Source organism: Oncorhynchus masou, chromosome 32, assembly GCF_036934945.1.
Source record: "Oncorhynchus masou masou isolate Uvic2021 chromosome 32, UVic_Omas_1.1, whole genome shotgun sequence".
Lineage (NCBI taxonomy): Eukaryota > Metazoa > Chordata > Actinopteri > Salmoniformes > Salmonidae > Oncorhynchus > Oncorhynchus masou.
In genome coordinates, this window is record NC_088243.1 from 48,620,344 (window position 1) to 48,633,222 (window position 12,879).

Here is a 12,879-nt window from a genome sequence, read left to right on the forward strand (position 1 = left end):
TCAAAGGTTTTCAACTTTATTAGGATAATATCAAAAGTCAGTCAAACCATTGTTTATAGGGAAAATACCTTACCCAACAAATGATAGCAATAGGTTGATGATATTTTTTTTGACAACAGGCCTACTTTATAACCCATCTTAAACTAAATATGGAGCATACAATTAAAAAGACAAATCTAACTTAATTTTGCCAACAAATGTCTCAACAGAATGAAACAACACTTAATGCATATTTAAAGAACTGGTTTAGAATAATAAACTAAACTTCCCAAATTCCATCCTACCTGAATAGTGAGTTGCACAGTAGCCTGCATTTGGTCACACAAACACTCTTCTCATCTTTGTCCACTACAATATAAGAACTTGTCCATATGAAGTGTATTCCCCTTGTAGCAGGGCTCCAGACCAAAAAAATTCACTGGCACCAGCCATGATTTGGTCGTGTAGGCCTATCATCTTATAAAGTATTTCACAGTGCTTTGTCAAAAAGTGTAATAGACTACTGAGATTGTATTGAAGAAATAAGTTGCTTCATCATCTTTTCATGTTGTGATTCAAAATATTTTTATGTGCAAAATGTGCAACCTAATCCAGTGATTTGTCATGCATTTTGGGTAAACAATTATGCTATTGAAGTAATGGGTGCTTGTTGGTGGCAGGGAAGTCAGGCGCAGGAGAATTGAACTTGGTATAAACGGAGTTGTTTAATCAGTGCTTCACAAAACTCCAACCAAAATGACAAAATAATAAAAAAGTGGGTACAGAACCCGTCGCGCACCAACACATCATTCACAATCAAACAATATCCGACAAGGACATGAGGGGAAACAGAGGGTTAAATACACAACATGTAATTAATGGGATTCGAACCAGGTGTGAAGGAAGACAAGACAAGACAAAACCAATGGAAAATGAAAAATAGATCAGTGATGGCAAGAAGAAGGTCAGTGAAGTCGACCACCGAACAATGCTCAAACAAGGAGAGGGACAGACTTCGGCGGAGGTCGTGACAATTGTTACATTTTGTTAAAATAGGGCTTGCAAATGTTTTTTTTGTTATTTTTTTGTTATCTGGTGTCCTGTGTGAATTTTAAATATGTTCCCTCTAATTCTCTCCCTACCCTCCCGGAGGACCTGAGCCCTAGGACCATGTCTCAGAACTACCTGGACTGATGACTCCTGGTTGTCCCCAGTCCACCTGGTTGTGCTGCTGCTCCAGTTTCAACTGTTCTGCCTGTGGCTATGGAACCCTGACCTGTTCACCGGACGTGCTACCTTGTCCCGGACCTGCTGTTCTCTCTCTCTCTCTACCGCACCTGCTATCTAGACCTCTGAATGCTTTGCTATGAAAAGCCAACTGATGTTTACTCCTGAGGTACTGTGAGGAGGCCAGCATCCCGGAGTCGCCTCTTCACTGTTGATGTTGAGACTGGTGTTTTGCGGGTACTATTTAACGAGGCTGCCAGTTGAGGACTTGTGAGGTGTCTGTTTCTCAAAGTTCGAGGCACAGAGTTGTCTGGAATGTCATTGTATGCTGTTGCGTTACGATTTCCATTCACTGGAACTAAGGGGCCTACCCCTGAACCGTGAAAAAGACACAGACCATTATTCCTCCTCCACCAAACTTTACAGTTCTCCTGGCATCCGCCAAAGCCAGATTCATCCGTCGGACTGCCAGATGGTAAAGTGTGATTCATCACTCCAGAGAACACGTTTCCACTGCTTCAGAGTCCAATGGCGGAATATGCTTTACATCACACCAGCCCATGCTTGGCATTGTGCATGTTGAGATGTCTTACATTACATTTACATTTATGTCTTAGACTTGTGTGTGGCTGCTCAGTCATGGAAACCCATTTCATGAAGCTCCCGACAAACAGTTATTGTGCTGATGTTACTTCCAGAGGCAGTTTGGAACTCTGTAGTAAGTGTTGCAGCTGAGCACAGACAATTTTTATGCGCGTCCGGTTCTGTGAACTTGTGTGGACCACCACTTCGTTGGCTGAGCCATTGTTGCTGCTCGACGTTTCCACTTCACAATAACATCACTTACAGTTGACCGGGGCAGCTCTAGCAGGGCAGAAATTTGACGAACTTGCTTATTGGAAAAGTGCCATCCTATGACGGTGCCATGTTGAAAGTCACTTAGCTTCAGTAAGGCCATTCTACTGCCAATGTTTGTCTATGGAGATTGAATGGCTGTGTGCTCGATTGTATACACCTGTCAAGGAACAGGAGTGGCTGAAATAGCCGAATCCACTAATTTGAAGGGGTGTCCACAGACTTCTGTATATATAGTGTGTATTTTTGTAATAATATCAGGTAAACTAGGCATGTGCCTCGGTGATATATATATATATATATATATATATATATATATATATATATATATATATATATATATATATATATATATATATGATGGGTACACCATGTCATTTCAACATGGATAGTTGAGCAATATTTGGTTGAGATGTTGATCAATGAGATTACAACCCATATTCACCCACACAAAATGCCAAAAGTTAGTTGATTATCCAGCGTGTTATTGCTATGCTTTCAACCATCTAAAAGCCCAACCAAATTCCAATGGAAAAACAATGTCTGCATTTTGATTTAGTTGACGCCCAAATATCTCTCACTGCGGTTTCAACCATTTTAAAGCTGGCATATGTAACTTTTTGGGGGACCGACCAAATTCGCATAGAAATTTATATTCTAGATTTTTCATTGAAAGCAAGTCTAAGAAGCGGTAGACCAGTTCTGTGTGCACTGTTTACTTTTGGTTTTGTTCACCAGCTTCAAACAGCTGAAAATACAATATTTTTGCTTATGTAAATAATATTTCACAGTGGTTAAGATGGTACAATGATTCTCTACACTATACTTGACAATAAATCGTGTTAAGGAGGAAATCGACACCTTGGCATCCGGAATAGAGAATGTTTTATGTATTAACCGGTTCGATGAGAACTCGATCCATTGGAATTAAGTACCACAAAACACGGAAGGGGATTTTAGAACTACTTCATATAAGGTCTGTTTTTGGCATAATGTTTTGATACCTGTGCAAATTTCTCTCGGAAAAGGTAACTGTTATACATTTTTCACCTGTAATCACCCTCCAAAAATGAAATGCTAACTAGCTGCTAATGTGGCTATCATACAGAACTACACATACAGAACTACACATCCTGTAGCAAGGCACATTTCTCCATGCAAACTCATCGACAAGTAGCAAGTAACTTAGCAAGTAGATATCATTTTTAGTTTCTCGTGTAAATAATTGATATTGTGTATTTCTCGTGTGTGTTCTTTGTTTAGCATTTTTCTAAATACTTAGCTAGCTACCCTCGCATTTTTTTTAACCTGGCCTTTGTAGCTAACTTTAGGTCTCTTCATTGATCAGAAGAAAGGATCGTTCTGTGCTATGTATCGGATTGTAACCACTACTCCAATAAGCAAACGTGCATTTTATATTTTTTCGACCTCTGTAAGCGAGAGGCGTTGCTGGATCTGTGTGATAGTAATATCTCTTATCCAAATTCCAATCAGCTTAACATGTCCTTTCCACACTCAGACAACTCTCACATCCACATTCACTTAGTACTATTCCCAAACACATGCAGCAGTCCTAGACTACAGTGGTCCCAGACCACATAGACAATTCCCAGTAATGCCTATAGACTCAGTAATCTCCCTTATTACTACATGTGCATCTTCAACAATTCTCTTGTCGTTACTTCCTATGCACATGCATCCCCAGCTGGTATGGCAACTGCTAGGCCTCTGACCACAAGGCACTACAGAGGGTAGTGCGTACATCACTGGGGCCAAGCTTCCTTCCATCCAGGACCTCTATACCAGGCGACGTCAGAGGAAGGCCCTAAAGACTCCAGCCACCCTTGTCATAGACTGTTCTCTCTGCTACTGCACGGCAAGTGGTACCGGAGTGCCAAGTCTATGTCCAAGAGGCTTCTAAACAGCTTCTACCCCCAAGCCATAAGACTCCTGAACATCTAATCAAATGTCTACCCAGACTATTTGCATTGCCCCCCCCCCCCTCTTTTACACTGCTGCTACTCTGTTTATCTATGCATAGTCACTAATAACTCTACCTCCATGTACATATTACCTCAATTATCTCAACTAACCGGTGCTTCCGACTTTGTACCGGTATGCCCATATGTAGCCTCGCTATTGTTCTTTTACTGCTGCTCTTTAATTATTTGTTACTTTTATTTCAATTTTTTGGGTTGGTATTTTTCTTAACTGCATTGTTGGTTAAGGGCTTGTAAGTAAGCATTTCACTGTGACAAATAACATTTGATTTGACCATATTTGACCGACTGGCTCGATTCGGTCTTATATTGCAAAATAGTTTTTTTACAATGGATAAAGGTAGAGACTCAGAGCTAGAAAATTGTGTATCATACACTGTTGTTGAGGAACAATGGGAAAGTAATTTTGCTTTGAAAGTTGATCAATTTGAAACCTCACCTTTGAGAAAATGGCCCTTGAATTTTTTTGGCCCACATACTGGAGAGCTCATCTTTGTCTGCACCCATTCAGCATTGTTCACACCGTCTTAAGCCCTAGCCCCATCCATCTGTTTAGGGATTCACATGTGAGGCCATGTACTAAACATCCAAAGATTTCAAGACTTAAGGCTGGTTTATACTACGGTGTGTTCATAAATTCAATCTGGAGTACCAGAGTGAGCTCAGAGTGAGCTCGTGGCATTCGTTAACTTAGAGCTCTGTGAGATTGTCCGTTTGTAAATTCAGAGCGTTTCACTCTCGAAGCGTTCAGAGTGCACAGCAGCAGTCAAGCACCCAAGCTAACTGGCTAATGTCGGCTAGCTTGCTTGCTACTTCCAGACATAAATGAGAGAACAGCTCACTCTGACCATTTTACTCACCCAAGCAGAGATGATTAGGCTGTTTTATGTTATCCTGGGCGTTGGTGACCATAACTGTTTATGGTTCAGTTTTATTGGTTTTATTATTTATTTGGAAACAGATTAATGATTAGTGTCCCTCAATTGTTCGCGGATTATGTGCCTCCTCCTGGGCAGCTCAAAGTAAGAGTTTGGTCTGTACTGTTAAGTTCAAGTAGGTTCTGGTTTTGCTAGGGTGATGGGGATGGCATATGGGCATAAGCATTTACCTCAGATGCCAAAGGTTTCAAATTCAAATCCAGCATTAACATTTTCTTTTAAACTTATCCCAAACCTTAACAATTACCTTAACCATTCAGAGTTAATGCCTAAACCTAACCTTCAACTTCGAAATGTAACGTTTGAGAAACATGGATGAATGCCTAATTCTGCTGTGAGAGCTGGTTTATCTGCCTTTCATTCTAAAGGTTACACGTTTTGAATCCAGCAATTTAATTTTGTTTTTGAGATTTTTGTTTTCAGCCTAAACTTACCCTTAATGCACTCAACTTCGAAATTTGACGTTTGAGAAACATGGATGAATGTCTAATTCTGAATCTAGACTGTGATAGCTTGTGGTTAGAGTGTTGGACCAGTAACCAAAAGGTTGCTGGATCGAACCCCAAGCTGACAAGGTAAAAATCTGTTGTTCTGCAACTGATCAAGGCAGTTAACCCACTGTTCCCCGATTAGGCCGTCATTGTAATTAAGAATTTGTTCTTAACTAACTTACCTAGTTAAATAAAAAGCTCGTTACAGAAATCAGCCTCTGTGTCTGGATCCTTTCCCCTTAATGTATTTCTCATGTCAGCCTGGCCCATCTTTTCAAGGAAACACCATTTATTTCAGTCTCTAGTTGAGTAGAATCAAAGAGTCAAATAAAATTTGATTTGAGATGATCCCAATAATATAGGTAGTTTAGTAAACGATGCCTCCTTCTGGCATGTTCTACTGCAAACTGTCTGGGACTCATTGTTGTTTACCTGTTTACTTCTCAAATGTATGACTTATTTAGTCAAAGACGTAATTAACTGCAATACACTGGTCTGAACTATATTAGCATAAGTAGGCTACACCGTAGTTGACTCAGAGAGAGAAAGACAATAGTTGTCAAGTTTTTAACATTAATTTCTTCAAAAATTAAGAAGCAAGAGAGGGAGAGAGATTTCATTGTATTTTTTCACTTTCACTTAATCAGCTAGCGACTGCACATGGCTAGTTTAGCCTACTCAAACACCCAGCTCAACAGAGAGGATTGCTATGCTGGCTATGGCTATCCAACACTGGAACTCTTCCAAGGTAAGCCTTTGATTTGATTAATTTAGTGTGGCAGCAGGGTAGCCTAGTGGTTAGAGCCTTGGACTAGTAACGGAAAGGTTGCAAGTTCAAATCCCCAAGCTGACAAGGTATAAATCTGTCATTCTGCCCCTGAACAGGCAGTTAACCCACTGTTCCTCGGCCGTCATTGAAAATAAGAATTTGTTCTTGACTTGCCTTGTAAAATTAAATTGCCACCAGGGCCTACTTGTGTATCTGCTGAACTTGCTTTGCACTACACTGTGGGTTTAGTAACATGTTAGTTCTAGTAGCTATGTTGACTTTAGCTAATATGATGACAATGATGTAGGCTGTGTGGAGCAGTTACTGTATGAAGGTTTGGCTTGGAAAGTTTTTTTTTTTTTTTTGCCTGGAAACAAACTCTTGTCCACAAGCGAAGGGAAAAGGTGAGAGGAAGAGAGCGAGTAGATGCAAGAAGAAATTATACAACGAACATCATGCTGTTTGCAGTGGTGTAAAGTACTTAAGTTAACAATACTTGAAAGTACTACTTGTGTAGTTTGTTTGGGTATCTGTACTTTACTTTTTATATTTTTGACAACTTTTACTTCACTACATTCCTAAAGAAAATTATGTACTTTTTACTCCGTACATTTTCTCTGACACCCAAAAGTACTTGTTACATTTTGAATGCTTAGAAGGACAGGAAAATTGTCTAATCGACACAATAACATCCCTGGTCATCCCTACTGCCTCTGATCTGGTGGACTCACTAAACACTTGCTTAATTTACAAATTATGTCTGAGTGTTAGAGCATGCCCCTGGCTATCTGTAAATAGACATATAAAATGGTGCCATATGGTTTGATTAATATAAGGAATTTGAAATAATTTATACTTTTACTTCTACTTTTGATATCTAAGTATATTTTAGCAATTACATTTACTTTTGATACTTAAGTAGATTTAAAACCAAATACTTTTTGACTTTTACTCTTGTAGGATTGTACTGGGCGACTTTTACTTGAGTCATTTTTATTAAGGAGTCTATTTTTACTCAAGTATGACGATTGGGTACTTTTTCCACCTGGCTGTTTATATGTGGCTGCTATGAAACTGTCTGTCACCCACTCACCTTGATTACTCACATTTTTTTCTTTTGACCTGTGCACCTACAGTATGTTTTAAACGTGAATTTGTAGGCTAGGTTGTTGCAACCTCATGATGGGTATGGGGAAAATGTGAGTATTATGTAGTAGTCTAAACCTTTTGATGTTATATTGAGCTTGGTGACTGGAATATGAAGAACAGTTATCCAATATGCTGTAATAGAAATAAGGCCATGCTCATAAAAAAAAGAGTAATCGTCCTCCCTCATCTTAAATGGCACCGACCGCAACAGAGAGTATAGCCGGCTGCATAGATTCCCTTTGGCAGTAAGATGCTTTCAATGGTAGGTTGTTTTGTTAATAATTAGGCCTATTTGTGCAATAAATATGACTCATCACTCTATCACTAGCCTTGTTTTCTTTGATTAAAATACGAACAGTAATAAAATGTGTGTAAAAATCATGACTGGATATTATACTGTCACAGATGATGTTTGGTACTGTTTTATTGTATGCAAATGTAAATATGATAATATGTCATTTGAATATCTTTACAAACTGATATGAGCTTTACCCAATTATTGGCTTTACCACACAATCCATGTTTTTGCTATTCATTCATTAATAAATGTGATTTATTTATTCTGCCTCCACTTTTCTTTCTCTCCCACTATAATTTCTTTGTTTTCTTTATTTCCTGGGTCATGAAATAGCCATGATATAAAGTAGTGGAACCTTTTCTTATCTAGACCATTTTCAAGGGGGTTTCTAAAGCCGTTGCATATAATCGAAAAGGCTAGGTGCTGCGTGGCCTTTGCTTGAGTTCAGTGCTATCCACGAGCAGGAAGGTTTTGAAACTGCAAGAACTTTCACGATCAGAAAGGGAGGAGAAAGCATGGCTTTAAACCTTACCATCAACAGCAGCAACCCTCCTTTAGGTATGCGTTGTAGTATTGCTTTTTTAAAGCTAAAACTAAAATAAATGGATAAGAATATTTGGCTAAAAGGAAGCTAACTTGCTAGCTTACGTTAGCATGTGCTGTCTGTAATGACCGTTTATTACAGAAGGCTGGCTAGCCAGACTTATGTCGTCGTGGCACAAATAAGCTATCCCCAGGATGAAGAAAATGTATATTTGATGTAACTAATAGATCATAGCTTGCTAGTTATTTTAATTTATCATTGCATGTTGTAACGATATGTTGTAAATGCCAGCTGAAAATGCCACAACAATACAGCTGATTTATTATGTAGCTAGCTATCTGGATAATGCAATTATAAATGCAGCAAATGTTATCTTGCAAGGTCTCAAAGCTAGCTACCTGGCTGCATCACTTTAGTCATTTCCCCTCATGATTCAAATGTTATTTTGTATTTTACTGAGGAGAGTTGTTGAGGCTTTGCAATCACTGCACTCCATACCCCTGAACTCAAAAGCGCCATCCTGTGTGTCAGGCCGGTGTCACTGGCTGATGCAAGCGACATGAAAGAGTCATAAGGCAGCAGTGCTACGCTCTGAACCTTCTGTCTCCATAGTGTAAATTATCCTTAAACTAGCTGGACTGTCTTTAAACTGGTTCATGCATTCGAATCATTATTTTCTATTGCACTGTACATTGTCTTCAGAAATTATTCATACCCCTTGACGTATTTCACATTTTGTTACAAGTTTAACATGTTATTAGACATTTTTGCAAATTTATTGAAAATTAAATACTAATCTAATTTACATAAGTATTCACACCCCCAAGTCAATACTTTTTAAAAGCACCTTTGGCAGCGACTACAGCTGTGAGTATTTCTGGGTAAGTCTCTAAGAGTTTTGTACATGTAGGATTGTGCAACATATGCCCATTTATTTGTAAAAAAAATAAAATAAATTCAAGCTCTGACATTGGTTGTTGATCATTGCTAGATTACCATTTTCAGGGTTGCCATTATATTTTCAAGAAGATTTAAGTAAAAACTGTAACTCGGACACTCAGGAACAGTCACTGTCTTCTTGGTAGGCAACTCCAGTGTAGATTTGTTTTAGGTTATTATCCTACTGAAAGGTGAATTAATCTCCCGGTGTCAGTTGGAAAGCAGACTGAACCAGGTTTTCCTCTATAATTTAGCCTGTTCTTCATGTCATTACATTTTGTTTTTATCCTGAAATACTCCCCAGTCTTTAATGATTACAAGCATACCCATAACATGATGCAGCCACCACTATGCTTGAAAATATGGAGAGTGGTACTCAGTAATATCAGTTTGGATTTTCCCCAAACTTAACTTTGTCCTGAATACAAGTGCCTTGTTGCTAACATTATTTAATTTTGGGGAATATTTGTATTCTGTACAGGCTTCCAGTCTGACAATTAGGTTAGTATTGTAGAGTAACTACAAAGTTGTTAATCCATCCTCAGTTTTCTCCTATCACAGCCATTCAACTCTGTAACAGTTTTAAAGTCACTATTGGCCTCATGAAATCCCTGAGTGGTTTTACATTTACATTTAAGTCATTTTCTTCCTCCCAGGCAACTGAGTTTGGAAGGACGCCTGTATCTTTGTAGTGACTTGGTGTACTGATACACCATCCAAAGCGTAATGCTCAGAGGGCTATTCAGTGTCTGCTATTTTTTTTTTTTTTTACCCATCTACCAATAGGTATTTGTATTTTGTATTTATTATGGATCCCCATTAGCTGCTGGGGCTAGTAGCTTTAAATATATTTAAAAGTCAACAGACATTTGTCTATTGGTTTTGGGTTTCATCTGTATGTGAGAACATAAAGTTGTGTGTGTGTTCAGTCTCTGGAGTATCACACACACAAACTTTGTATTTAGGGCTCTCTGTCAAGGAATGCAGTGACAGGTGGCGTCATTCATTGCCAATTACGTTGTGATTCCTCTCCTGCAGGGGCGCTGTTGACAGCAGAGCATGTGAAGGGCAGCGTGAACGTGTCTGTGGAGGAGGGCAAAGACAACAAGCTCTGCATCTCACAGTGGGTACACAACAGCCACAACGTCTAGAAATGTCAGTTTCTTAATGTTATCACGACAATGTGTCATTGAGGTGTGAAGAGCTGATAAAGGAACTGTAATAGAGCCAGGTCTTATTTATTTTACTGAAGCTTCTGCGCATTTCAATCGTGAATGATAATTCTTCAAGTTTTACAGGCGAAATGTTCAGTCAGTTTAATGGGGTTATGCATTATGATATTCTTGAGCTATACAGTGTTTTGAAGTAGTCTACAGTGTTGTTTTGAATGATGTACAGTGAGCCAATTTTGAAGCAGACAGTGGTTTTTTTCCATTTTATATTATGGGTGTGTGTGTGTGTGTGTGTGTGTGTTTATACACATATGTTTATATTAGAGGTCGACCGATTTTATGATTTTTCAACGCCGATACCGATTAATGGAGGACCAAAAAAGCCGATACTGATTAATCAGCTTTTTTTTAATTTATTTTTAATTTATTTTTTATTTTTTGTAATAATGACAATTACAACAATACTGAATGAACATTGAACACTTATTTTAACTTAATATAATACATCAATAAAATCAATTTAGCCTCAAAAAATAATAAAACATGTTCAATTTGGTTTAAATAATGCAAAAAGAAAGTGTTGGAGATGAAAGTAAAAGTGCAATATATGCTGTGTAAGAACTTAAGTTCCTTGCTCAGAACATGAGAACATATGAAAGCTGGTGGTTCCTTTTAACATGAGTCTTCAATATTCCCAGGTAAGAAGTTTTAGGTTGTAGTTATTATAGGAATTATAGAACTCTTTCCCTCTATTCCATTTGTATTTCATTAACATTTGACTATTAGATGTTCTTATAGGCACTGTAGTATTGCCAGTGTAACAGTATAGCTTCAGTCCCTCTCCTCGCTCCTCCCTGGGCTCAAACCAGGAACACAACGACAACAACCACCCTCAAAGCAGCGTTACCCATGCAGAGCAAGGGGAACAACCACTCCAAGTCTCAGAGCGAGTAATGTTTGAAACGCTATTAGCGCGCGCTAAGTAGCTAGCCATTTCACTTCGGTTACACCAGACTCATCTCGGGAGTTGATAGGCTTGAGGTCATAAACAGTGCAATACTTGAAGCATTGCGAAGAACTGCTGGCAAGACGCATAAAGTGCTGTTTGAATTAATGTTTACGCGCCTGCTTCTGCCTACCACCGCTCAGTCAGATACTTAGATACTTGTATGCTCAGTCAGATTATACGCAACGCAGGACATGCTAGATAACATCTAGTAATATCAACCATGTGTAGTTAACTAATGATTATGATTGATTGTTTTTTTCTAAGATAAAATGTGTTCATTCAGTATTGATGTAATTGTCATTATTACAAATACATTTTTTTTTTTAATCGCCCGATTTTAATTATCGGCCTTTTTGGTCCTCCAATAATCAGTATCGATATCGGCGTTTAAAAATCATAATCAGTCGACCTCTAGTGTGTGTATGTGTATATACGTATGTATGAGAAAGAGAGAGATGCGGTGGTGTTTTTCTCTTACAGTAACGTTATGCTATTTTATAGTTGGATTTATTATGGAGAATACTGTCATTATGTGGTCTTGCAGACATTGATTTGGTTTTGACATAACTTTAAACTAGCACTATTTGCCAGAGTAGCCTGTTCTCTATGAGTGGAGCAGAGACTGTGTAAAGTAGAGAATAAACACATGCGCACAACGTGATCCGCTTATGCACACAAGCTTCAGGATCTTTAGTTCAGCCAGATAAGAGTTCAGTCTGCAGCCACGCTGTAGGAAGTGTTTTATAAGCCTTAGCCTTTGCAACGATCAAGTGTGTTGTCTGTGGTGTTTCTCCCCATCTCGCTCCCTTAGGTCAGTGCAGTTCAGCGATTTGAACTCCATCACGCGCTACCTTGCCCGCCTGGCTCCCAGTCTGGGCCTGTACGGCTCCAACATGCTGGAACAAACTGAGGTGAGACTGACCCCAACGCTCGGGTGTACCCAAAATTTACCCTGCATTATTAGCTTGAGCTACTGAATGGAAAACCTGAAGGGCAGAAGTAGTCCAGAGGCTGCATTTAATTCACTCAGAAAATCAACAGCTATTTAATCAATTTAAGGGACATAACACTCAAATCACAATTTGTCAGATGTTTTCTGTCCTCAAATGGCACACAGTCGCATGGTGCACATTCCGAAATGCCATGAATCTAGTTACAGTGCTTTCGGAAAGTATTCAGACCCTTTCCCCATTTTGTAACGTTACAGACTTATTCTAAAATGGATTAAATAAATAAAAATCCTCTTCACAATATCTGATGATAGCAAAGCAAAAACAGTTGTTTAGACATTTTTGCAAAAGTATTAAAAATGAAAACAGATACCTTATGTACATAGGTATTCAGACCCTCTCCTATTAGACTCGAAATTGAGCTCATGTACATTCTGTTTTCATTTAATATCCTTGAGATTTTTCTACAAGTTGATTGGAGTCTGGAGGAAACCTGGCACTATCCCTATGGTGAAGCATGGTAGTGGCAGCATCATGCTGTTGGGATGTTTTTCAGCAG

The 12,879-nt window shown here is 38.7% G+C and overlaps 1 protein-coding gene across 2 annotated transcripts in view; it reads left to right on the forward strand.

Annotated features, from left to right (window-relative positions):
- Positions 1–8,089: 8,089 nt before the first annotated feature.
- The window catches only part of eprs1 (glutamyl-prolyl-tRNA synthetase 1), a 79,897-nt gene continuing 75,107 nt past the window's right edge, over positions 8,090–12,879 (forward strand). Inside the window, exons 1-3 of one of the 2 annotated variants that reach the window (XM_064954283.1) lie at positions 8,090–8,264; positions 10,228–10,312; positions 12,182–12,281. In XM_064954283.1, coding sequence (XP_064810355.1) covers positions 8,222–8,264; positions 10,228–10,312; positions 12,182–12,281 — 228 coding nt within the window. In that variant the 5' untranslated portion in view covers positions 8,090–8,221. Of the gene's footprint in view, positions 8,265–10,227; positions 10,345–12,181; positions 12,282–12,879 lie in introns of those variants that run through there. The other variant, XM_064954284.1, reaches the window with a different exon arrangement.